General features: G+C 40.3%; 1 protein-coding gene across 1 annotated transcript in view; it reads left to right on the top strand.

Moving 5' to 3' along the window:
- Positions 1 to 2125: 2125 nt before the first annotated feature.
- Positions 2126 to 26982, top strand: part of LOC112102201 (macrophage mannose receptor 1-like) — a 55308-nt gene continuing 30451 nt past the window's right edge. The window contains exons 1-16 of the mRNA XM_026649476.1: positions 2126 to 2192; positions 3490 to 3891; positions 5711 to 5893; positions 6986 to 7150; positions 7468 to 7581; positions 9728 to 9871; positions 10695 to 10877; positions 11292 to 11449; positions 13316 to 13429; positions 17367 to 17482; positions 18568 to 18716; positions 20494 to 20693; positions 21098 to 21219; positions 23616 to 23703; positions 25942 to 26086; positions 26894 to 26929. Coding sequence (XP_026505261.1) covers positions 2132 to 2192; positions 3490 to 3891; positions 5711 to 5893; positions 6986 to 7150; positions 7468 to 7581; positions 9728 to 9871; positions 10695 to 10877; positions 11292 to 11449; positions 13316 to 13429; positions 17367 to 17482; positions 18568 to 18716; positions 20494 to 20693; positions 21098 to 21219; positions 23616 to 23703; positions 25942 to 26086; positions 26894 to 26929 — 2380 coding nt within the window. The 5' untranslated portion in view covers positions 2126 to 2131. The remainder of the gene's footprint in view (positions 2193 to 3489; positions 3892 to 5710; positions 5894 to 6985; positions 7151 to 7467; positions 7582 to 9727; positions 9872 to 10694; positions 10878 to 11291; positions 11450 to 13315; positions 13430 to 17366; positions 17483 to 18567; positions 18717 to 20493; positions 20694 to 21097; positions 21220 to 23615; positions 23704 to 25941; positions 26087 to 26893; positions 26930 to 26982) is intronic.

Genomic DNA, 26982 nt, shown 5'->3' on the forward strand with positions numbered 1-26982 from the left:
TCTGCATTTGTCAGGTGGCTTGCTCCTCCTGGCTTCCTGGGACAGGAGAGAGAACACTGAGAGCACAGGACTTAAAGGCTCCCTGTTCTCAGTTCTGGTGCCCAGTGCCACCACGGGCTGCAGTAGCCAGGAACAGCAATTTCAGGGAAAGGCCTGCTTGGTGCCTGTAGCCCCAGAATAGAGCATGCTTACTGTAGGCAGAATCTTCTTGAAGCTTTGCAGTTAAATACTTCCAAGTCTCTACTGAGCATGTGTGAACTGAGATTTTTCAAAGACTTATAATTTGGTCAAATCGGGATGAATTTGGTCAAATGTGGGATCAACAAAAAGGCACACCCCTGATCCAAAGGCCATCCCCCTGACACATTTCAAGTCCCTTCTCCAAAGCCTGAAGGCACTTGAGCTTTTCAAAGAGTAGGTCACAGGAATTTTTTTAATATGACTAAACAATATATTTACCTAACCTTGTTCTAAGAAATGGCTGAACCCTTTTGATGGAAACTTTCAAACAAACAAGCAAATAACAGACACCCAGCACAGAACTTTTCAAACAAAATGATTAAAGTATGGCAAAATTAAAAGCAAGTGAAAATAGGATCTTATAATGGAAAGTGTCAGGCAACCTCAGTAATAGCTTGTAACCCCACCTGTACCTATTTTATATATATATATATATATATATATATATATATATATAATATTTAAAGGGAGCAAGTGTTTAGAAAAGTGAGCCACTCTTCTAAAAAGTGAGGTCGGTGACTATGGCATTGCTTTAACTCTCCTAATGGAATTTTTTGTTTGGGAATTGCCTCTAATTTTCAAAAATAAGAAAATAAACTTTCTTTCTTTCTTCATAACTTTACCTTAGAGTGAAAATTCTTAATCAAAATGTATTTAGCTGAAAAACTCAGCTAGCCAAGGACAGGTCATATCCCTCGGTCACTGTTCAAAGACAAAGCTCAAAGGAAGGGAATGTACACCTTTTAGAACTCTGTAGCCTCTCACCCAAAGAGTTTGAATTTAAAGCACCTGCTCCCAGATCCCAATAATGTAAAACTACCTTTAGCCTGACCTATATAGGCCCTACCATCTTTTCATAACATTAAAGCCCCCCTACTCCTGAAGATTCCTCAGGCAATGCCACTTTGTTGGAGCTCTATGGTTTTTCTGTGGGGCAGTGATCTAGCTGCCCTCTAGAACATAAGGTTGGCCATACTGGGTCAGACCAAAGGTCCATCTAGCCCAGTATCCTGTCTTCCAACAGTGGCCAATGCCAGGTGCCCCAGAGGGAATGAACAGAACTGGTAATCATCAAGTGATCCATCCCCTGTTCCCCATTCCTAGGCTCTGGCAAACAGGCTAGGGACACCATCCCTGCCCATCCTGACTAATAGCCAGGATGGCTATTAGAGCTATCCCTTGAAACCCCACCAAATTTCTAGCTGGAGATCTGATTTTGTCCCTGTGGGTTCCCTCCATGGCTGCTACTAATGTAGTCATCAGCTCTCCTGGCTCCTGTGAGAGCACGGGCAATGGAGCCACGGAAGGGCCAGTTGTCAATTAAGACAGCTCTTGCTTCTTTTCTATGGATCCGCAAGGTTGGGAATCCTCAGTCCCTACTAACTCCAAGGTCATATCAACTTTGAGTTTCATATTCTCTAAAAAGTGCAGTACTAAAGATTTTTCTCTTAAGTTACTGACACACATTTACAGACTCATCTCTGCTTCCTCTTCCTCCCTCTCCTGGTCTTTTTTACTGTATTCTCACTGGAATGCTGATTGGCTTAGTAACCCAGAAAACTACCCTTGTGTGACAACCATGTTCTCAGAAATCCACAATGAACTGCAAACACTAAGTTTGTCATTGACATTTCTGTAGAAGAACACACTCTTTCAACCCTAGAGAAATTAGCTTACGTACGCAATGTTCTTACAATAAATTTATTTCAAAATGTCACATGGGACAGGATAGTTCCTTATTTAGAGCCCAGAACTTCCCTATATTCACCAACTCTTCAAAACTAAGGAGTACCTGCTAATCTGGCTCATTAGAGAAGGATTTTCTTATGAGGCACTGATTATAGCTCATTGTTATTTTTGGTGAAGGGAAGAAGGGAATGAAATATTTGCAATGGCTGTCTACCTGCTCCTGATTTTTCTTTCCCTCGTCACTACAACAATTCAACTGCCAGGTAAGTTCCTGTCCTGACTTTTTTTGAAGTGAGGATATAAAAGTGCTTCTTTTTGCGTCCTTTCCTTAGTTACTTTAACTTTCTCTTTGGGGCAGAGTGAGATTATTTATTTATGCTCTATTATTAGCCCTAATTTAAAACAGCTTCACTCAGTTTTGGTGGCATCTGGAGTCCTCAGATTTCCTTCATGGCATATAATCAGGGTTTAGACCAAGATATGGCTCAGAAACTGTGCTGGTGAATTTGGTCAAAGGCTGGGGGGGGGTGGAGGGGAGGGTAATGTATCACCCAGGGAAGCTTGGCTTTGTGATAGATGGTCCCTTACACCAAAAATCAAAACAATATTCAGATTACTGCCAGTCCCAAAGGACCAGTCACTTACCCCAGGTCAATTGTTCCTTAGATTTACACCAAAGCCAACACTTGCAGCCAGTCCTATAATAACCTAACTAAAGAATCATTAACTAGGAGAAGGAAATAAGAGAGTTATTTACAAGGTTAAAGCAAGTAACATATACCCAAATGAGATAGGGTCTTAAGTTTCAAAAGGTAATAGAAGCTTCTATAATACTCAAGCGCTATATGTCCTATAGGGCTAACCCAGGATAAACACTGGGGATCTCTTGCTTGCCCTTGAGAGTCCATGCAGCATAGAGATACAATTTCTCCATATCAGGGATTTTTATTCTCGTTCCACTCTGAGCTGCCAATTCAGCTGATGGGAGGAATTCACTATCACTTTTCCTTTTCATGAGGTGCTGGGGTGGGGGAGAGGGACAGCAGGAGAGCAATCAACAAAGTCTTTTGTTCTCTGACATTCCACAATAGTTTGTCTGGTTTTGATGGGCGTTCTCTGATAGGCAGGACATAACACCTTTTTTGTTGTAGGCCAGCATTAATTTCACACTAATTAATGTCTCTCTCTCCTGTCTGGTGACTGACACAGCTATAAAGGCTTGCAATGCAAATGCACAAATATGACTTCACAATATGGGATACAGATATACTAAGTGAGATAAATGTATGCAGCATCTTACAAGCATTGAATAAAAACTAAACAGCACATTTTTCTAATACTAAATTTATTTTAATAATACACACAAGGGAGGCAGCATAATTCCAGCTATGTATTTGTCAGTATCAAAGTGAGGCCTGGGAACCTTGGCATAACCTGGCACCTGCTTTGCCTGCATCACAACAGCATCTTTCACTGCAGGGGGCTCAAATGTCCAATAAGTGACCAGCTTACCTCCTATTACAGCCTTCGCCATATATTTTTTCTCATTTTGTTTTACAGGTAGTAGAATATTTTTAATACACAATGAAGACCATAAGCTCTGTGTAAAAGCTCAAAGCTCGAACTCAGTCATAATTGCCACTTGCAACCAGGACGATGAGTCACAAAAATTCAGGTGGGTCTCTGACCACCAGATTCTGAGTATGGCATTGAAGTCATGCTTGGGAGTGCCTTCAATGAAAGACCAGGCTGTGATCACACTGTATCCTTGTAACAAGACAAGTAAACTCCAGCAGTGGGAATGCAGAAATGAGACCCTTCTCGCAATCCAAGGGGAAGATTTATTTTTCAACTCTGCCCACGGAGAGGGAAGGAAAGTCATGCTGTCCAAAGGATCGGGCTCGTGGAATAGGTGGAAGATCTATGGAACTACAAAAAATTTGTGTTCTCAGGGCTATGAAGGTAAAGTTTTGAAAATTAAACTCTTTATTCTGAACTAATTTACTTGCATAGCTATTAGAGAATTTTGTTTCCAATGCACCTCACCTTACCATCATTCCATGCACAGAACTATGGTTGGCTCAATAGCAGAGCTGACTACAGGTAGAGAGCAGAATTGGATCTTTCAAGAACTGACCTTGGCAATTTGTGGTTCACTTGGCAAAGGCAATTCCAAGTGCCAGATGAAGTACATTAATGATAGACCCCTACATTGTGTCAATCAGTATATAGGGAATGATGATTCTACTAGTACAACAGTGAAAACAAAAGATCTGTGTATATATTAGTATCAATCTGGCCATTTGTGGAAGAAATGTGGAATTACATTGTATTTAATGTCCGAGGGTTGATTTAACTGTTGTTCATGGAATATTACATTCTAGTAACTGGATGTGAGACCCAGCTCTTCCTCAGTTCAATTGAATACATCAGGCATGGTGGTCCAGCAGCATATGAAAAGGTGTTTCAGTTTATGATCCCTATTCACTCACTATGTATGCATTTATATGGGGAAAATAAATTTAAAGGTGAAGTGAAATAATGTTTGTCAAAATAATTAAAAGAAAACCACTTAAATCCTAAGGGCCTGAAGTTTACTGTACAAAGAAACATATTTTAAAATGGATTCAGTAAAAAATAAATGTTTTTTTTTTTTTTCTTATCCCAGAAGTCTTAGCGTTGGAGAGGCAATTTTCACCTACTACAGTTGGTGTGACAGTCTGCTGTAAACAGCAAGAGAGTGCCTGAGCATGTTCTTGGCTGCTCCAGCTGTTCCTTCTGCTCCCATGCTTTCATGGGCTGGGAGTTAAAGTTCAGAGTTCACGTTATTAATTTAACAGTAAAAATCATTTCACTAACGTTGTAATTACCAACGAGCAAACATTAGAAGTCAGGTGATTCAGAATGAGGTTGCACTTAAACTAAACTCAAAACTTTGGAAACACTTCTCCTTTAGCAACCGCATGAGGACAAGTAGAAATAATGACAAGAATTATCTGTATTGAACAGCTAGATTGTAACTAGAGGAGTAAGGGGGAATAAAAAACACCCCCATCGTGTCCCTCCTTGGGGGACCCAGGTCTTGGCTTCAGTCACAACGGAATGAAAGGGGACTGCCTGCCTGTTTATTCCCCTCCCACAGCAAGAGGGCAAGGGGAAGGGTGTGTAAGCAGAAATGGACAGAGCTTTGGCTCCTCCCCACAACTGACCAACAGCCATTGCTGCTGAGCTGAGAGAGGGGTTGTCATAATTTGCTGCTGGTAGAAGCCAGACACAAATTATGATACCTAGAGCAAAAGGGAAGCAGTCAGTGAAGTAACTATTCCAAATGTAAGATTTAGCTACAGATCTCTAGGGCTCTATCAAATATTCCTTGACTAAAAGGAAAAAAATCCTCACATAATTCAAAGCAGGTATTAAATATATAATAGGTCTGAACATTTTTGAAAATCTGGCCTCGACAGAGTTACAAAGAAATATGGTAGGTTGAAATGACTATGAAGGCCAGGCTAAGGTTGTTTGGATGAGCTTAACTCTGCATATTTCTACTTTCTAAATAACTCTTTAAAATGTAACCTTCACTCAGAATTTCCTGGCTCTCTCAGCTTTGATTATGACAATGGTCTTAATGTAAGGATTTTTACTATGAAATTAATTATATGTAATGTCAGCATCAACTCCTGCTTAACTAAGTTATTTGCATGGCATGTGGTTTATGATCAAACATTTTTGTGGACACTGGTACCCAATTATTGCTATCTCTATCCATTTGTCTCCTTAGATATGTTTACACTGCTAGGAAATGCCTTTGGGGCACCCTGTGTATTCCCTTTCAAGTTCAATAGTACGTGGTACGCTGAATGTACAAAGGATAGAAAGGCTGGTAATGAACAGGGCTTCCCCTGGTGTGCAACATCTACAGACTTCGATGAAGACTCTCTGTTTGGATATTGTCCACTGAAAGGTAAGTTCTTCACATTTAAAACAAGGGCCCTGATTTAGGCAAGCAGTTTAAGCACATGCTTAACCCCCTATCACTTGCAGTCCCTGCCCAGGAGGCTCAGAGACTCTCTGTGTGGTATTTGGGGAGGCAGTGGCCCCTTTTGCTGGACTTCCAAAGGCTGGTGATGTGGGAGGGGAGAGCAGCCAGGCATTCCCAGAAGCCAGTGGGAGGAACTAGAGGACACGCGTGTTAAGGGGGAAGCCAGGGCCTGGGGTTAGCTGTGGGGGTGAGGTGGAGATCAGCACACTAGGCAAGGGGGAAACATGGGGAATCAGGATAGCACACTGGGGGATGGGGCAGCAAACGGGGTCAGGGATAAATGAGATAATGGGTGGGGCAACAAATGTAGGAGCAAGGGCACATAGTGGCAGCAGCTGCCTACCTCAGAAGGCTGGTAATTCCAGGGGCCTTACCCCCAACTTGGACGTTTCTAGCCAGGCATAGAATTTTCTAGTGGGATGTGAGGCAGCATCAGCATCTTTATCCCCTTTGCTGGCCTAAGGGGTGGGGAGCTGGTTCTCAGTTGGTTGAGAGCAGCTATTCACATCTGTGAAGCAAGGGTGGGAGTTCTTCCTGCTGCACAGGCTGAGAGATCAAACTTTCCATCGGGGTGTGTAACATCTCGGATTAGCTTCCGTTCCCCAGTATGCAGAGGAAAAGCCACCAATCAGATGGAGATTTCGTCACAGACCAGTAGAAGGGGTCTGAAAACCTAGTCTACAGGGAAATCCCATAATGTTGGAAACTTGGCAGGTCTTAGGAGAGGTTCTATGGAGTGAGGGAATGGATGTGCAGGATGACATATAAATATATAACCTGTCATATAATATAGATATATATATATTTATTTATTTGGGTAGGTGTTGAAAAGAAAGTACTGAATGAATGGAGGGTGTGTAAGTGGTGCAATCGGTGTGTGCAAAGCAATCTAAATATATGCAAATTGCTACTTTATGTTAACTAGAATATACTGGGGGCATGGTTTCAAATCTTGGCAGGTATGATTGATTATATTTTCAATTAACAAATACTGCGCCATTCATCTCTTTACAGACAACATTGACAAAGACTTTTGGACTACAAACCCTTTCACAGGCACCCACTACCAGATAAACTCCAACTCAGCCCTAACGTGGCACCAAGCAAGAAAAAGCTGCCAGCAACAGAATGCGGAATTATTAAGTATTACAGAGCTACATGAGCAAACTTATCTGACAGGTAAAGCTAAATAACAAGTCGATCTCTGGAGCTTACACATTATATATACACCTGACTCAGGGCCATTTTTAGGAAGATGGGAGGGAACAAAGTGTCATTTTTCCGACAAAATGTATATTAATATGCTCCAAAAATGTACTTCCCCCTTACCAATAACAAGGTGTTGCAGCATCTCTGCATGATGGATGACTCTACATACCTGATTTTGTCCAAGACATGTAGTTTTCAAACTATTAGTTTTAATTAAAGCTTTGTACAGTCACTACAAAACCAATTTTGTTTAATAAATTGTCATTTTATTTCTTTTTGTTACTTAGCGCTAACTGGCAGAGGGAATTCTGAACTCTGGATTGGACTTAACAGGTTGAATTCCAATGGTGGATGGCAATGGATTGGTGGCAGTCCATTCAGATATTTCAACTGGGCTCCAGGTAGGTGCACATCTGTTTAATGGCGGTCTGTTTATGGGCAAAATTCTGCTCTTATATATGCATGGTGGGTCTAAGCTCCTATATTCTGCTCTCTCCACATTCACAGAATTCCCATTGATGTCAATGGGACTATTAAAAAAAAAGTAGAATACTGGAGTGCTTGTGAGAGGAATTTGTCCTTACTTTGTAGTGCAAAATGAAAGAGAAGATTCCCAAACCAGGAAAGCATTTAATGTCTAAAGACATTTGCATCATCTTCATACACCTGATTTTCCAGTAGCGATTTTCTTACATATTATTCAATTCAGATGAAAAACTCATTAAAAACATTGAAATACTTTCTGTTTAGAAACATTACATACCATGCATTGTAGATTTTCATTTTTTCTCATTTTTAAAAATTATAACATTTGCACGAAGGTCTTCATAGGCCCCCGCTACATTTTTTCCCAGCTAGATTTATAATCCTGTATCTGTGACATCATAATCATTTTCGTAAAGCGTGTAAACTACTAACGAATCAAACATTCATTTATTGCAAAGTCCATAAGTAAATGACAAACAAGGTAAAACACCACCACCAAATATCATACCCATAATGCTGTTGCCACATCTGTTTTGAAACATCACTGATCTTTTTCACTCATCTTCCTCCCAACCTCAAAAATTAGTTGTTATAGGAAATAACATATGAAATGGTTGAAAACACCTTTATTTTTACTATGTGATTGTCCATATATTAAAATACATTCATCTGTCAACACATGAATGTATAACTCATAGTATGATTAGGCGTATGTATAAGAACTGATAGGAATACTGTATGACAGTAAGCCCACCCTTCCCAGAGCCCCAGCCTTGTGGGCCCTCTGGTTTACCATTTACCTCTTCAGAGATGATATTTGATGCAAACTGACCCAGGGTTTCCAAAACAATTAGCTGTTACTTTAGGCAGCTCAAAAGAAATACAGAATCATGCAAAATAAGATGCACTTAAATGCCATTTCCTCCCTCAGTTTCCTCATCACTCTTGAGCGTTCTTTGGGATTTGGGTCACTGTTTTCTAAGGAGTCCCTAACTGTTTTTAAAGGGCTGTCTCAAGACTTCAGTCTTTGTTCCCCTTCTGGGGAAATCCCACTGCTCCAAACCCTTCTCCCTGTAGACCTCTTGGAATAACTGGATTATGCCAGGTCAGGTACCTCTGTTAGCATACCCACTGGCCTGCCAGAACAGAGTCACTAAAATGTTAGTGTCTTCTTTTGTTTATTCTGTAGCTTCTTCCAGACAGGGTGTGTGATAAATGACACAGTCCTTGCCAGCCCCTGGCTGGTTTGCTACACATTGCAGGTTAGCATTATACATATGGCTCATAAAATCAATCAGAATTCACAAGTTCTACATAAATAGATCCCCCAAATCAGGGTTGCCATTTCTCAGATATTTATCTTTTGCCTTAGGCTCTAGTATATTTCCTCAGAATGTCTCCTCCCATTTATGGCCAAAGTGGGATAAGGGTCATAAACTATAGATGCTCAGTAAATACTGAGGTTGAAAATTTTCAAATCAACGTATTGCCTCTGACTTGTGGAAATATATATTTTGGTTTATCTTTTATATTATCAAAATTAATCCAACTTTCTTCACAAATACAATATTACTGAGTTTCCTCCTGAACACTGTTTCCCTGGGATTCTAAAGGTTAGAGAGAGCAAGTGTGATGAACACCATGATTGACACATTGGAATTGAATCAGGGACCTCCAGAGCTAAAAGCATGGGTTGCTGCAGCTTGAGCTAAAGCTTGCTAGGTAGGGTTGTAACAGACTCATATTCCGTGGAGATGGGGCTCAAAGGGAGACTGTAACACACACTCGCCAGTGGGTTAAATGTGGAACTATATATGAATATCCAATTGTAGTCAGACTATTTGGACTAATGGACAATAACTTTATAGCATCAGTGTTGTTGGTCAGCTAAGTAATTGTCTCCTAATCTTCTGTCCTTAAAGTGATGATTATTAGCAAATAATATGTCAATGAATTTGTAGGTGCAAGAAGACCCCCAACAGATTGTTCCTTTGGTTGGTGAGATGAAGATGTACAGTGTTAATATAGAGATTCTCTGCTTTTTGTGTTTGTTTCTCAAAGGAAGTCCCTCTCTCGAGTCTGAAAAAATCTGTGGACTGCTACAGTCTGGGAATGGTAAATGGGAAAACCAGCAGTGTGATCAGAAACTTGGCTACATCTGTAAAAAAGGAAATTCCTCTTTGGATTCCTTTATTATTCCCTCAGGTAGGCTGGTCAATACAAATAAAAGCTATTTATTCAAACTCTATAGAATGTCCTGCAATGAGCAAAAGATAAAAAGGAATGCATCTTTATACAGTGCACATAACCTTCTGTCTCGATTGTCAAAACCAAATTGTTAGGCCTGTTGGTCAGTTGTAAACACATGTGGAAGAATTCCATGATGTCGGTTCTCCATAGGTGTCTAAATGTTGCTTCACTAAGGCCACTTTGAAAAAGTTCCAGGAACACAAGGCCCTCAGAGGGCAAAGGATCCTGCCCTGGGGGAAACTAATCAGGACCTGAGTCCCTTGCATGTATGCTGAAGTCTGCAGAATGTATTAGAGGGACCATGTGCTGCATCAGGGGTGATCCGGAGTGCATCCTGCACCTGGCCTCTGAGATCCATTGGATACATCTACACAGCTATAAAAAAAAGTGCTGCACCAAGTCTTCGAACCCAGGTCAATTGACTTGGGCTTGTGGGGCCTGCGCTGCGGGACTAAAAATAGCATAGATGGTTGGGCTCAGGTTGGAGCCCACGCTCTGAGACACCCCACCCCTCTCACAGGGTTTCAGAGCCTGGGCTCCTGCCCAAACACAGCTTCTACACTGCAGTTTTTAGCCCTGCAGCCCAAACACAGTGAGGCAGAGTCAGCTGGCCCAGGCCTGTCGTGGCTGTACTGTGGGTCTTTTATTGCAGTGTGGATGTATTCTGTCCTACTCTGGCAGGATGGGTCATGATCTGCCTATGTAGCTGGAACCCTTCATTCCCACCTCTTTCGATTGCTCTTCTGAATAATTGTTTTAAACATTTTTTTTCCTTTAGGTGACTTTAGGCCTATTAAATGCCCCAGTGGATGGATCCCCTATTCAGGCCACTGTTATATGATTTACAGAGCACCCAAAATATGGAAAGGTGCTTTATCTTCCTGTAGAAAAGTGGGTGGAGATCTGGCGAGTATCCACAATATTGAAGAATACAGCTTTACAGTGTCTCAGCTTGGGTACAGTGAGTATTGCTACAGGGCAGTATTTTACCTGCATACATATTTATAACATAGCCATGATCAATTCTGCAGTTCTGACAATGATGTTAACGTAAGGTCTTAAAGTCCAAGAAGGCAGATCCACCTTCATTACTCAGTCAGAGATGGACAAGAAATTTAATAATGCTATTAAAATATATAATAGTATGGGGGGGAGGGATAGCTCAGTGGTTTGAGCATTGGCCTGCTAAACCCAGGGTTGTGAGTTTAATCCTTGAGGGGGGCCACTTAGGGATTTGGGGCAAAAATCAGTACTTGGTCCTGCTAGTGAAGGCAGGGGGCTGGACTCAATGACCTTTCAAGGTCCCTTCCAGTTCTAGGAGGTAGGATATCTCCATTAATTATTAAATTATTATAACTGCTTCTTATGCTTTTAGAGCCTACGGATGAGTTGTGGATTGGTTTGAATGACCTCAAGATTCAGATGTATTTTGAATGGAGTGATGGGACTCCTGTGACTTACACCAAGTGGCTACATGAAGAACCATCCCATGCAAACAACAGGAAAGAAGATTGTGTCAGTATGAAGGGAGAGGTAAAATAATGCAATTATATTTACTACTGGCTTGTTTTCTTTCAAAGGGTACATCTACACTGCAGCAGGTATCGTGCTTCCCAGCTTGGGTAGATAGACACAGGCAAGCTCTTCTCCAGCTAGGGACTAAAAAATAGCAGTGTAGCTGGTGGTAGCCTGGGCGTCAGCTCAGGCTAGCTGCCTGAGTACAAACCTGCCTGGATCCCCTGGGTACGTGCTTGTGTAGCTAGCCTGAGCTGCTGCTATGCTAGCCCCATCTACACTGCCATTTTTAGTAAGCTACTGTGTGTCTGTCTGCCCCAGCTGGGAAACACACTGCCTGCTGCAGTGTACATATAGCCGACCTAAGTGACTATTGTAGTTTGATTCATTGCCCAAGAGCAAGGGTACTAGTCTGAAGCCAGTGACATCTGAAGTAATCATGTCTGGAGATTTAGGTTTTGTAAAAATACAGCTCTCAGGCCCTGATCCTGAAAGTCTGCCGTGTGAGCATGGAGGCTATGCACAGGTACAAGTCAGGTTTAACATAAGGGGTGATCCATTAGGCTAAGGCTTTGTCTGCTCTAGGGAAGTCGATTAAAGAGCACTGAGCATCCGCTCACAAAATGTGGGATCTTCTTGGTGGTAAGTCTCTTGGTGCAGGGATTTTCTACTTGTCTGTAAAATATCTTGCACATCTATTGTGCTTTTCTGAAAAATAAATTACAACTTTGGAAGCCCATGTAGCTGGAGCCTCCTAATCCGGAAAGGCACCACATGGTTTGTGCTCAGTTTACAGCCCCTCATCATGGGTACAGTGGAGCGAGGACAACTATATTCCTATTAAATCTCTTGTATTCTCACTTTACTTTGTTTTCCCTATCTTTGCTTTGCAGTTTTTAAAGAAAAAACTAAGATATTTTCTCAAAAACTCAGTTTGACCCATTGTGAGGTTTTGCAAGTGCCACACACCCCTTTTCTTGGCTGGTGCAGCCCATAGGGTTAGTTTGCCTTTATTATATTCACTAAAAAAATATCTACAAGACCCAGGCCAGTAGGTCCCATAAATCCGAAAAAACATAATGTGTGTGTACATTGGGGACGTTCTACTAGATCCTAATTTGTCCTTGCAGAAGCTCCCATATCTCTCTTGGATGAGTGTTCGTATTGTCAGGAACATGTCATGCTGTAGGATAGCATGGTGTATTTCAGTCATAGGCCAGCCCAGGAAAAACTCCCTCAGGAACTAAGAACCGCTTCAGATCTTACCACATTCTGCTCTGCGTGCAAGGCACACTTCTTTGACTTATCTTTGGTAATAAATATGCAGAGCAGAAATTAAAGAAATATTTTTTGAAAATATTTCACATTTTTTCTTCAAGGAGATAAAAGGAGAGAAAGAGAATCATACGTGCCATGGTTGAAACTAGTCACGTCATGTAATGCACTTCTGCAGCGTGCTCAGATACTGCACTATGATAATAGAATAGAATAGAACGTTGACTTGTTCAGCAGTCACTGAAGCCTTCATAAATGCCATTTAAACTCTGTGCACTCTGAGGATATGCACCCAGCACTAATAAGCTAATGAACTTTTGTACAGAGCAGCAGAGACTCCAATGGAATTTCAAAGTTAAAGGGAGGACCTTTATTGATGGGCCATGATAAGGAAGAAGAGATCTGTAGTCATGTGGGGAGGGAATTGAAATGACCCAAACCAAAGCTTAAAGGTGGTCTGGGTGCTGCCTGGAGACTGGTGAATGTTCAGTCTGGTTCTTATTTCCTCTGAACCTTTTTATGGAAAACCCTAGAAAAAAAGAATAAGGAATGTTCTAAAGACCTAATCCTTCGTCACTGACTTTCCTTTCCTTTCTTTGCCATGTTCAGGATGGCTATTGGGCAGATGATGTTTGTGAAAAGAAACTTGGTTACATCTGTAAAATGAAACCTTTGGCAGAAGAATCTGAGGAAGTTGAGGTCATTGTCCCAGGCTGCCAGAAGGTAAGTACTATATATATAAAAGATCATTTGACTTATTGGTTTCACTCCTTTTAAAATTATGTTGTCTTTTAGGAGGCAATCTACGATAACTGCTTTTGACAAAACTTGTTCTTACCCTAGCAAATTGTTAATTTTTGCACATTGATGATTTTCAGACCACTGGGGAAAAAATTGCTTCCTCATTTAAGCCAAACCTTTCAGTTACTTGTGTCTCCTTTTGTCTTTATTCTCTCTTCTCTGAATTGAGCAGACCTATGCAGTTTTGGTTATTCATTAGTCATCTGCTGTACAGATGTACACTTAATCATTGTTCCACTGAAAGATTTTGCATTGCACAACTGCACAGCAATAATCATTTTCCTAGAAGTCAGCCTGCAGCCAACATCAATGTCTTTCTGGGACTTGCATAGCTCTGAAGGCCCTGGGGTGTCATTAAATGAGGTTGTGATGGTTTCCTCCTGCCAGGGTGCCACCTGGAACTGGGGTACCACTGAGCTCTCTGACCCACCAGCCTGGGCTCCCTCTAGACTGTACTGCTGTGACAAGTTGCAAAGCCCTCCCAGCTTGCACTGTCACCAGCATTCATATGGGTAGGGATACACCCAGCTGCAGTTACACACAGACTCTCTAACCACCAGCCTCCCAGCCTTGGACCCCAGAGCAGTACCATCCTGCCTTGGTCAAATCTGGGTTTAATACCTGGTCTGCCTCTCCCTCAATGTGAAGAGAACAATGCACACTTGTGGTAACCAAGCAGAGATTTTCCCCAGACACCTTAGTCAAATGCACACTGGTTTGGATTAAAACATAAAATAAGTTTATTAACTACAAAACATAGATTTTAAGTGATTATAAATGATAGCAAACGGATCAAAGCAGATTATCTAGTAAATAAACAAAACCGCAAATTGAGTTTAACACACTAGATAGGTAGCAAATTCTCACCCTGAGTGATAAACAGGCTGGCAGATTCCAAAGGCACAAGCTGTCTTGGCTTTGCAGCTTGGCTTTGCCAGGTTTTCATACACAGGTTAGCAGTCCCTTAGCCTGGGACCATAATAATAAATAATAATAATTAATGGAGATATCCTATCTCCTAGAACTGGAAGGGACCTTGAAAGGTCATCAAGTCCAGCCCCCTGCCTTCACTAGCAGGACCAAGTACTGATTTTGCCCCAGATCCCCAAGTAGCCCCCTCAAGGATTGAACTCACAACCCTGGGTTTAGCAGGCCAATGCGCAAACCACTGAGCTATCCCTCCCCCCCAAAGACCATCACTTCCCCCCAAAGACCATCACTTCCCCCCTGTTCAGTCTTTTTTCCTCCGGTGTTTCCAGCTGTGTTGTTGTAGGGAAAGTGAGGTACCCTCTTTTTTGATCTTCTTCCCACTTGCTGGAAAACTTTTTTTCTGTGACCTGGGTCAAACAGTTCCCGTTTATGTAGTGCTATCTCTGAGAGGTTTCTATTGTAAACAGTTCCTAGGGTAATCATTGTGCTTGTATGCATTTCCTCAATGAGCCATTAACATTGTTTGGCCTTTTTACTGTTGTCCCTGAAAGGCTGCTTGTGGGTGTTTTCAACCTCAGAACATGTTTCAGTAACACATACATAGCCACACTTCATAATTTCACATACGATGATAGCACGTACAATCCAATGAGATATTAATGTCTAGCAGATCAAGACTTTTAGAATGACACCTCACAAGGCATACTTTGTACAAAACATATCCTAATTACGTGACAGTGGTGAATGCTGGGGTGCCAGGGTGTCACAGATGTTTTGAAACAAATTGATAAACTAAACAGTAATAAATGACCAGGACCAGATGGTATTCACCCAAGAGTTCTGAGGGAACTCAAATGTGAAATTGCAAAACTACTGTAGTATGTAACCTATCATTTAAATCAGCTTCTGTACCTGATAACTGGAGGAAAGTTAATGTGACACCAATTTTTAAGAAGGGCTCCAAAGGTGATCCCAGTAATTACAGGCCGGTAAGCCTGACTTCAATACCAGGCAAAATGGTTGAAATTATAGTAAAGAACAAAATTGTCAGATACATAGAGGAACATGATTTGTTGGGAAAGAGTCAACATGGTCTTTGTAAAGGGAAATCATGCCTCACCAATCTACTAGAATTCTTTGAGGGGGTCAACAAGGACGTGGACAGGAGGGATACAGTGGAAATAGTATACTTATATTTTTAGAAAGCCTTTGACAAGGTCCCTTATCAAAGGCTCTTAAGCAAAGTAAGCTGTCATGGGATAAAAGGGAAGGTCCTCTCACGGATCAGTAACTGGTTAAAACATGTGAAACAAAGCGTAGGAATAAATTGTCACTTTTCAGAATGGAAAGAGGTAAATAGTGGTGTCTCCTAGGGGTCTGTACTGGGACAAGTCCTATTCAACATATTCATAAATGATCTGGAAAAAGGAGTAAACAGTGAGGTGGCAAAGTTTGCAAATGTTACAAAACTACTCCAGATAGTTAAGTCCAAAGCAGACTGCAAAGAGTTACAAAGGGATCTCACAAAACTGGGTGACTGGGCAACAAAATGACAGATGAAATTCAGTGTTGTTAAATGCAAAGTAATGCACATTGGAAAACATAATCCCAACTATACATATAAAATGGTGGGGTCTAAATTAGCTGTTACCACTCAAGAAAGAGATCTTGGAGTCATTGTGGATAGTTCTCTGAAAACATCCACTCAGTGTGCAGTGGCAGCCAAAAAAGTGAACAGAATGTTGGGAATCATTAAGAAAGGAATAGATAATAAGACAGAAAATATAATATTTGACTCTATATAAATCGATGCTATGCCCACATCTTGAATACTGTGTGCAGATGTGTTGCCCCATTTCAAAAAAGATATATTGGAATTGGAAAAGGTTCAGAAAAGGGCAACAACAATTATTAGGGGTATGGAACAGCTTCCATATGAGGAGAGACTGATAAGACTGGGACTTTTCAGCTTGGAAAGAGACGACTAAGGGGGGATGTGATAGAAATCTTGTAGATTCTATCAGTCAAGATATAAAATCATGACTGGTGTGGAGAAAGTAAATAAGGAAGTGTTATTTACTCCTTCTCATAGCACAAGAATGAGGGGTCACCAAATAAAATTAATAGGCAGCAGATTTAAAACAAACTAAAGGAAGTATTTTTTCAGACAATGCACAATCAACCTGTGGAACTCTTTGTCAGAGTATGTTGTGAAGGCCAAGACTATATCTAGGGTTTTTTTTTTAACCCTGTTAAATTCATGAGGATAGGTCCATCAACAGGTATTAGCCAGAATGGGCAGGGACAGTGTCCCTACCCTCTGTTTGCCAGAAGTTGGGAATGGGTGACGGGATGGATCACTTAATGATTACCTGTTCTGTTCATTCCCTGTGAAGCACTGGCATTGGCCACTGTTGGAAGACAGGATACTGGGCTGGATGGACCTTTGGTCTGACCCAGTATGGCCATTCTTATCTTCTTATGTAATATTTTGCACTGGACAAGGCTCAAATTGCTGATAATTGGCAGCAACGAGGGAGGAAAAACAATAGTACAACTCGCCTTTAATTAAGCATAGGGCAAACAAAAAGTCATATTTAACAGGTTTTGTATGAGAACTGTGCAGTGATTGTGAGCATGTATTCCCGCCAACCCTAGTCAAATGTGGGACACTCACACAAACGCCACTATGGATTCTACTCCAGCCACTGGAGTTGCAGTCCCTAAATATGCCCAATCGAGGTGTTTGTGGTCCCTATCACTGTTTGATTATCACATCATTTTTTCTCTCATTATTTCTTAGTTTAACTTCACGGTTGAGTACAACATTAATATAATTTTTTAGAAGTGTAGTGGACAGTTATTGTGTGCTATGTAATTTCACAATCTGACAGTAGCTCGTGTGCATGTCTGATGTTTATGTTGACAGGGCTGGATAAGACATGGTTTTTACTGTTACTCAGTCGGACAGACATCTGTGACATTTTCAGAAGCAAAAAAAATCTGTGAAGGAAACAAAGGTTACCTAGTCACCGTGAAAGACAGGTATGAAAAAGACTGCCTTTGCTTTCAAATGTGTGAGCAGGATGGAAGACAGAAAGGAGGTTCTATGTTCCAAACTTGTAGTCGGTAATGACTGATGCTTGATTCATTGACTGGCAACTGCATTGTGGAGTTGAACAAGATTACACAAACCAGTGTCACAAGGAACATCAGAAGACAATCATACTATCAATCCTGGTTTTAACAAAAACGTAAAAGATGGTCAAGCTCCTGTTACTACCTATCTAGGTACTGCCAACCAAAATTAAAAAGTCAGCAGTCAGCCCCCCCAAAATCATAAGTTTGGCTTAAAAAATATAATTTGAAAAATAATACATTTTGGTTACTATTTATTTCTCTTACAGTTTTTGAGTCTTTGAGGTTTACGTTTTCAATCTTTTATCTGCAACCCGGAGGGTTAGAACCCTTTTTCTATTATTGTATTTAATAAAAGCTGAAATTCTCCCATAACATAATGACTCCAGAAGCTGTGGCTTATCTCATGACTCATGATAAAATTGCAGGAGTTGGGGACCCTGTATCTGTCCATATAAGGGATGCGTATGACACCCATCACCTTGGTATCACAGCATTTTATGTGCTAGAGTGGTACTGTGGCATGCTTGATGCCACATCAACTAAGAAAAGAGTCTCAGTCCTGTGACATAAAATGGAGACCATGGTTCTTGAATTCTACCTGGGGCAGCTATTTTATGACATAAGATGTTACCTTTGAAAAGTATTAGGCTTTAGCTGAGGAACTGCTTATAACATGCAAGAAACGAAGACAAACAACAATACACTACAGTTAAAACTACCCTGTTGTGCGTTGTTTATTTATTTATATGCCGAATAAATAAAATCTGCAAATCAACCCAAGTATTGCAGCTTAATTCTCTTTATTGTACAGTACAAAAGAAGAAAGGAATCATTGTAGATTGTGAAAGCATCAGCATTTGTTCATGATATAAATTAATATACCATTATAATATTGCCAACATTTGCATTATGTATGATTTCATAAAAAGAACAAAGTATGATAACATCTTGGTTTAAAATTGATTTGACACTTATTATTCTCCTTCCAGATATGAACAAGCCTTTCTGACTGTCCTGATTGGGTTCAGTCCTGTGAAATATTTCTGGATCGCTCTTTCAGATGTTGAGGAACAAGGGACTTTCAAGTGGGCTGATGGTGAAGCAGTTCTGTTTACTCACTGGAATTCAGGAATGCCTGGTACGCACTGCCATGCTGTGTGGTGGGTAACACTGGGTGAATGTTTTGTCGGTTCTCTGGCAGTTCAAAAAAAAAAAAAGATCAGTTTGGGAAGAACCGAATCTGAATTTTTGGAAAATTGACAAAGTACATGTTTCGTTTAACCCAAACCATTTAGTTTCTGGGCATTTTTAAAGGGCTAGACTAACAAAAGAGCTAGAGGAGGAGCTGGTGCGACCTCTCCCCACCCAAAAGCCACTGGTTAGGGAAGTCACCTGAGATGTACGAAATCAGGTTCAAATCCCCACTCTGGAGCAGGGATTTAAATCCAGGTCTCCTCCATTCTAGGGGAGTGCTCTAACCACGAAGCTGTAGGCTTGGAAGGGGCTTTCACAGTCTCTCCTGTTGAATCTGTTCCATTTTGTATAAAATACTTGAATAGTCATTGGGTCAGAGGTAATGAGTGAGAATGACTTTACAGCCTGGTGGTTAGAGCACTCCCCTGGGAGGGGAGAGACCCAAGTTTAAGTCCCTATTTCAATTACTATTTAATCTTCTACTTTCATATGGCAACTTGAAAAGTAACATTAAAGGTCAATGTCCAAGTTTGTTACCCAAGTTCGTCATTCCGGTGCCATGGAATGAATCAAGGCTGTCCCTCCATAGAAGGATCATAGAGAAGCAATTAATTAGATGTTCCATGGTTTGGATGTTCTCCCTGCTAAGTGCTTTGGCATGCCCAGTGCCATCAACATGGCAACTGAACACTGATTGATGGTCTAACAAGCAACTCAGGTGAGTATTTAATTATTTATACAAAGTAGAACTACTTCAATGGGAGAGACAGAGAGAAACCCATCCCAGAATAGTGCATGAACTGATGGTTAGGGCATTCAGTGGGGAGACTGGGATGCAAATCCCTGCTCCAGAAAGGGGATTTGAATCTGGGGCTCCCACATCCCAGATAAGTGCACTCACCACTGGGCTAAAAGTTATAAGTGGAGCACCACCACCACCTTCTCCACTGGCTATTTTGTGAATATGCCTAAATCTCTGCGTGAATTTAGCTTGAAAAAAAGGTTTTGGCCAAAACTATTCAGTGAATTCATGTTAAATTTGTGAATTGTTTCAGGTGGACTGAAACTACATTTTTCAGCAAATAAACTATTTCTTCTGAAAAACTTTGCCCAGCTTTCATTGTGGGGACAGCACCTCTGGAAATCAGGCACAAGGTGTCACATGGTGTCTTTCTAGACATCCAAAAAGTGAGGATCTCAAAATTAGAGAACACTTCTGAAAGTCTGCCAGCATAAAACTAAAAAATGTACAGACTACATTATTGAAATGATTTCATTTGCACAAAAAATAAACGCATCAGACTGGATATCCTGGAAATACCTTCCTAATAGACTATTGGGAAATGCTGCTTCTGATGGACATTAATTTTCCTTAACTCATTCGTTACTTGGGATTTGCTAGTTGGCTCAATCCAGCTTCTATGTTTGTGAGTGAATTCTGTATAACTTCTTCATGAGGTCTCATGATCAAAGTCATGACTATTTATTGATTATGGTATTTATTTAAACCACACCTGAGCTGCTGGTGGGTGTATGCATATGGAACATGTAACATTGAGTGATTTTGACTTTGCAGCAAAATTTATAATCTCCACTTGATATATTTAAAAAAAAAATTAAACAGAATAATAAGTACATACTTTGGGAAGAGATCATTAATTAAAAGACTCTTACTTGAATTAACTTACCAGTAGTTTTCTTTTCTTTTGTGTGTCATGAAGGAAGGGAGCCAGGCTGTGTTGCCATGAGAACTGGAACTACAGCTGGATTATGGGATGTTGTGAACTGTGAAGAGAAATCAATGTTTCTCTGCAAACAGTTGGTTGAGGGAGTGACCCCTCCTCCTGTTCCAACAACAACTCCTGCCCCCTCATGCCCAGATGGATGGCATTCACGTACCCACAGTAGCTCATGCTTCAAAGTAGGTATTAAACTCCTGAACACAAAGTACTCATGCTTTCTTATAACTGCATAAAGTAGATAAATTTGAAGGAACACTTGGCTACAACTGACCCAATAGCAACTTGCATTTGCGTAGCTCCTTTTATCCTCAAGGTCACCAAGCATTTCCCAGTGGTTTAGGACAGAAAGTGAGGAAGAGCACCATAGTCAATTGAAACTACAGTAGGGATTCTTAGAGACTCAGAGAAGGAAGACTGGATGAGCTTGCAGTAACCAATTTCAAGAGATGACCAGGCATGGACCAATGCTTTGGCAGCAGAGTCACAAGGCAATGGATGAATGTAGGCGGTGTTAGACAGGCAGACTAAGATGGACCGCAACAGATGTTTTTTCTTAATACTGTGCTTGTACAATTCTCTGTAGCATTTTCAGAATGGACGAAAACATATGAAAACATGGTTTGATGCACGAGATTTTTGTAGAGCTATAGGAGGAGATCTGGCGAGTATCCATAGTGAAGAAGATCAAAATGTAATAAATAGCTTGTGAGTATCTGCATTGCCCTTATTCCTTCACTTGAAATGTATTCCATGAAAGTAACACAAAATATCCTTTCCATAAGAGGTCATTTCAGCTGAAAATCTATATGTCTCTATCATGGTTCTTATTCAAATATAAACATTTGTATTGCATTAAAAAGAGTGGGGATGGGCTTCGGCATCATTTGAACTTCACATTAAACAAAATTGGGCATCAGATTTCTGATCTGTGCAGATTTCTGAGTGTCATTTAGGAGTTTCTAAAAGTTGGTCCAGAGTTAACTGAAGATAGTATAGCAATATATCCGAACAGCAGACATATTTTTATTAGTATTGTTTATTATTTATTGACCATACCCAAGAATATGGTAGGGATGTGACAGTGAAAGACAGGGCCCTGCCTTTGGAGATCTTACAGTCTAGACTTTAAGATATGATACAATGAGTGAGGGTGATAAATAAAGGATGGAAGTGTTTTAGTAAGATCATGCAGTTACTCAGTTTAACCATCTGTACATCTTTGTGGTTCTGATTTTTTTCTAATTTTTATTCTCAGATTTGCATACTAATTTTCTATGTATGTGAGATTGCAGACATGAGGTTTTAGAAGGGATTTGAATGAGGAGAGGGGGTGGCTATGCAAATAGGCATTGAGAGGTATTTCCATGTGTCAGGGCAGCCTGGAAACACAATGAGAGATAAGGAAAAGATGGGGGAATCAAAGTTGATGTGTCTGGTGGAACAGAGGGGATAGGGGAGTGCCAAAAAGGCAGACTCAGATGTGCACTCTGGGGCTAAGTGATGTAGGCCCTTGAAAGTGAGGAAAATTGGTTAGATTTGCTATACAGATCTATGGGATGCTAGGAGTTGATGGATTCAAAGAGGGAACAATGGAAGAGATGATTTTGGCAGAACATTGCGAGTGGAGAGGAACAAGGTGGGTATCAAAACAACTGGTGAGGAAAAGGTTGCAATAGTGAGCTGTAATTAGGACCTGGACCTGGATTTTGCCATTATGATAGATTTTTAAATAAAGTTCTGTGGTAAGCAGTAGGCTTTGTTGTGGCTTGGATGTTGAGAGAGGAAAAAAGGAAGGTGTTGAATATGACGTTCAGGTTGTGGCCCTGTTTACAGGGAGGAGGATGGTGTCATCAGCAAGAGTGGCATTCTAGGGTACTGCTGAAAATTTGGAACTCTGCATTTTTACCCATGTTGAGCTTATGCAGATGATGAGTCATCCAGGATGAACTGTCTGAAAGCGATGGAGGAATGTGACAGTGATCTGTAGGAAATAGATGCAGTGTAGAGCTGATCCAAAATGAACAACAACAACGAAAAGAATGAGAGTAAAAATTTCAAATCCCTTTACATTCTATGGGTTTGGAACAATATTTCATTTATTTGATATTTTTCATGAAAATTATATTAAAAAAAAATTGGTTTCAAAACGTTCATTTTGGAAAAAAAAATCGTTTTCTCAAGTTTTTTTGGCTTTTGTTTTCCTGCCCTCTCCTCCCCACTTCTCTTGTTTCTTTTCATTACTTTTTTTCTCTTCCCAACTTTTAAATTTTTTTGCCACTGAAAAAAGGGAAGGAAAAACAGAGACCTGGAGGAAGGTAGAATGAATGGGACATTTTTCTTGGTTTGTTTTGTCTGATTTTGTTGACTAAATGGAAAGTTTTGAAAAAAATGAAATTTTTTCACAATTTTTTTATTTTGAAACAAGGCCATTTATTCACACAAAATATTTTTCATTAGAAAAATTTCAATCAGATCTAGTTCAATGAGTTAGTTTATATTTTGGACCTGTCTGTAATTAAATAAATGAATGAACCATTTTAAAATAAAAGAGTAGTTCATATTGCACAAGGATCTTTTCTTACTTAATAAAGGCAAAAAAACAATAGAGAGACTAAGAAAAATATTTAGGCATAGACTGTGCCAAGCCTTCGAAGTGTATGTGTGCATGTCATTTAAGGCTCTGATCTGGCATAGCATTATCACATGCTTAACTTTAAGCACGTGAATGTGAGTAGTCCCATACTCACACGCTTAAGTTCTTTGCAGGACTATGGCATTAATTTGCATTTACCACTGCATCACTGTGGATGGTAACTCAGCAGTTGGGGCCTTTTCTGCAAAGAATTGTAGGACTCGACCTACTGCCATGTGCAGTCCCAGTATATTTTTCTGGGGATGCTCGAAATTAAGTAAGTAATTTAAATTATCGTGTTAGGGAAGCAAAATATTTCTTATGTCTTTAGTGCATATTAGAGATATTGAATAGGAAACATTCAAATTTATAGACATGTTGCAAGTCCTAAAATGTTTTGTGTATAATGATATACATGCTTTGATTTATATACTGTCTTCTCTCTATATATTTATATATAATATTTTAGGGATAGAGCTCATTACTATCAATCATACTGGATGGGTCTGAGTGCCTTTGATCCTGACAGAGGATTTACTTGGAGTGATGGCTCTCCAGTGAGTAATTCATTGTTTTTCACCAGAGTTGGCTTTCTGAATTTATCCTATTGTTTTTATGCAGTCTTTACTCAATCTATTTCTGCTTCTGCCCTCCTTCCATCTTAAGCTACCCTGTGTGATCCCACAACAGCATTTACATGGGGCAATACATCTGTTACTCACCATTGCAGGATTTTTTACAGTGGAAGTTGATCAGTGATCATCACTATTGTAGCTGCATAATTTAGTAGCTTTAAACAGCTCACTTCAAGCACTATTTTCTTTGCATAAGCATTGAAAGATTTCTTACTGCTTTGGAAAATCTAAAAGTTTGCCAGGGCTATGAAGAGATTTCCAACCCTACCAGCTGGAACAGATGCAGAACTTGGATTCTTTGCAATAGTAGATGTCTAATATTCAGGGCCTTATAGAGAATATTCAGTGTCTTAGTTTGCAGATGGAGGGGGAGGGGGATCTAGTACAAAGTACAAGATTTTGCCCCACTGAAGAGGTCACATTTGGGAACGGGCAGGAGCCCTATTGCTTGGGATGCTTTCAGCCAGATGACAAAGCACTTGAAAATACTGAATAGGGAACAATCCTGCACTAGCCCCAGGGGCAGATCGGATAGGATGTCGGAATAACCCTCTAGCTTCTTTCATTTCCCTGCTTTTTGGAAAGGTCCTCCTGGGGTGTGGCACTGCTCCCCCAGGGTGCAGGCCTCAGCCTCCTCCCCACTCCATTCTATGCATTATTTTTCCTGTCATTCCTCCAACTCTCACTATTATTACTGTTGTTGTTGTTGTTGTTGAATGTTTATATTGAGGTAGTGCTAGAGGCTGTACAAACAGATGGAATGTGGTCAGATGATGTTTGCCCCCTGGCTCTTGTGGAACAGAACAATGGAACAGAAATGGCCAAGCTCCAGCAAAGAGAGACTGTTACAGGCAAAAAGCCGAAAATCACTGAAAAGTCCCAGTTCGTGCTGGGGACTGTGGCTGAACTGTTTTGAGAGCTGGGCTTGGCTGGATACTTTCTGAGACATCCCAGGATTGCCTCTGTTTTTAAGTTGTTTGTCTGGGTTACTGATGGCTCCTGGAAGGACTGCTGTGTACAGCCTAGTTTTCCATGTATTGAGTAGTATCAAACCCAGAAAGGGAATGCTGAAATCAAAGTGCTTTGGAGGATAGGTTCATTTATGGCTATTAGCCAAGATGGTCGGGGACGCAAACCCATGCTCTGGTATCCCTAAGCCTCTTCCAACTGCTAGAAATTGGGACTGAACAACAGGGGATGGATCACTCAATAATTGCCTTGCTCTGTTCATTCCCTCTGAAGCATCTGGTATGGGCCATTGTCAGAAGACAGGATACTGGGCTCTATGGACCATTGGTCTGACCCAGTGTGGCCATTCTTATGTTCTGAGTGTACCTATGTACCTTTCATGATAGCCCTAAATAGAGTACATTTGAGTAGTCTAGTCTGGAGATGACTGCCTAGCTATGGTGACCCCTGCATATAAGAGGAAAGGTGCCAACAAAAATGGTAAAAAGGAATGCCCAAAAGTCATGGCAATAACATTCCATCAAAATGAACCAATCAAAACACATTGGCTCCACTCATGGATACTTTATTTCATCCTAGCAACATCTGAATTTGTTACTAAAACAATGTTTGTAACATTGTCAAAAGACTGGAGACTCCCTAATTGGTTCTGCTTGTTTAAACAAAACAGTTTGTACAAGTCTCTTTGTCTTAATCTTTTACTTACTGTTATAAATCATTTTATATCACAGGTCAAACTAATCTTTTGTTACCTTTCACCTATTTAATAGACTGGAATCAGCAAAACCTAAACTGGAACTATACGGCCCAATGTTAATCTTGGGTTGAATCATCCAAAGAGACAATCTTCTCCCTCCCCCCATCCCAATAGTAGCAAAACTAGGCCATTGTCCCACATTTCTCAATCTTTATAGCCCATGTCATGACTGGTATCTTTGTTGGCAGGGGCTAGGCACAACTTCTTCAGTTCATTAATGTGGCTTGTAAATCAGGTGGAAGAGTCACACGGTGTTCCTCCTTCACCTGGCAAGAGCAGAGTATGCTGTTTCCCTAATAGTCCCAGCCTTTACTGTCCCAATGGGTGCAAGATTTAAGAGCTGAAATCAAACTGGGTCCCTCTGCCCTTGCAGAGCACAACCATCGTTCTTCTTTGAAAGGAAAATAGTCACAGAGTTGTGTTTCTACCAAAAGGTAAACTATGAAAACTGGGCAGATGGAGAACCCAATAATTATGACGGAAATGAAAAATGTGCAATGTTCAATGGATACACTGACATGCAGTGGAACGATATGTTCTGTGAAACTTTGGGTGACTGGGTTTGTCAAATAAAAAAAGGTAGGATGTCTTCTTTCTTTAAATTAGAATATTAAACAAAAACAGTCGAGTCTGTTTCATGGACTGTTCATAAGGCTACATGCAAACAGAGCAATGTAACACAGTGGGTACAAAGTGGGAGGTGGTAATTCAAACCTCTGAATTAAATTTAGACATACGGATGCTCAAAAGGCTCCCTTCCATTATGACTTTGACCATTACTTCACTCACTCTTCTTGGCCTGATGAAGAGACCACAAGATAGCAGGGTCATCCAGCTGATAGTGCCAATTTAATGAAAAACTTTTGGCTCTGTTAAGGGGCTGGGAGGATTCTGAATGCTAACATCTATTAGCTGTTGCAACTTCCAGACTGATGGAACGTATTTCAGTGAAAAGATATTGAAACCTAGTGTGTGCTTAAGGACATCAAAATACTATTCATTTCACTCTAAATGGAAGACATCATTTCACTCTAAACAGGAGTAATGGATTTCACCACCTGAAACATATTTTAAGACACACATTTTAAAGTAGCTTATGGTCTGGTCTATACTCCGTATTATCAATATCTGAAATCCAATACTTGGAGGACAAGAATATGTTCTTTAAGCTTAATCATTGGTTGGACCTAAAATGATATTTTGCTGACTGTTAAACATGGTCATACATTCTTATTAATTATATGTCAATACATGGAAAATGTATTAAATAATGCTGGGGTTTATTTTCTTATTCCACATTAAAATGATAATTACAGTATTAATAAATGTCATTGACAGAACATGCATGAGATAGATAACACATTCAGATTTTATTTTATTTTACAGGAGCAACATTAAAACCTGAACCAAGTACCACATTTGGTAGGTTTTGTATTTCCTGTTACCAGAAAAATGTTACCATATAATGATTCTAA

This window comes from Terrapene carolina, unplaced genomic scaffold (genome assembly GCF_002925995.2).
Source record: "Terrapene carolina triunguis isolate 2854851 unplaced genomic scaffold, T_m_triunguis-2.0 Scaffold84, whole genome shotgun sequence".
NCBI lineage: Eukaryota > Metazoa > Chordata > Testudines > Emydidae > Terrapene > Terrapene triunguis.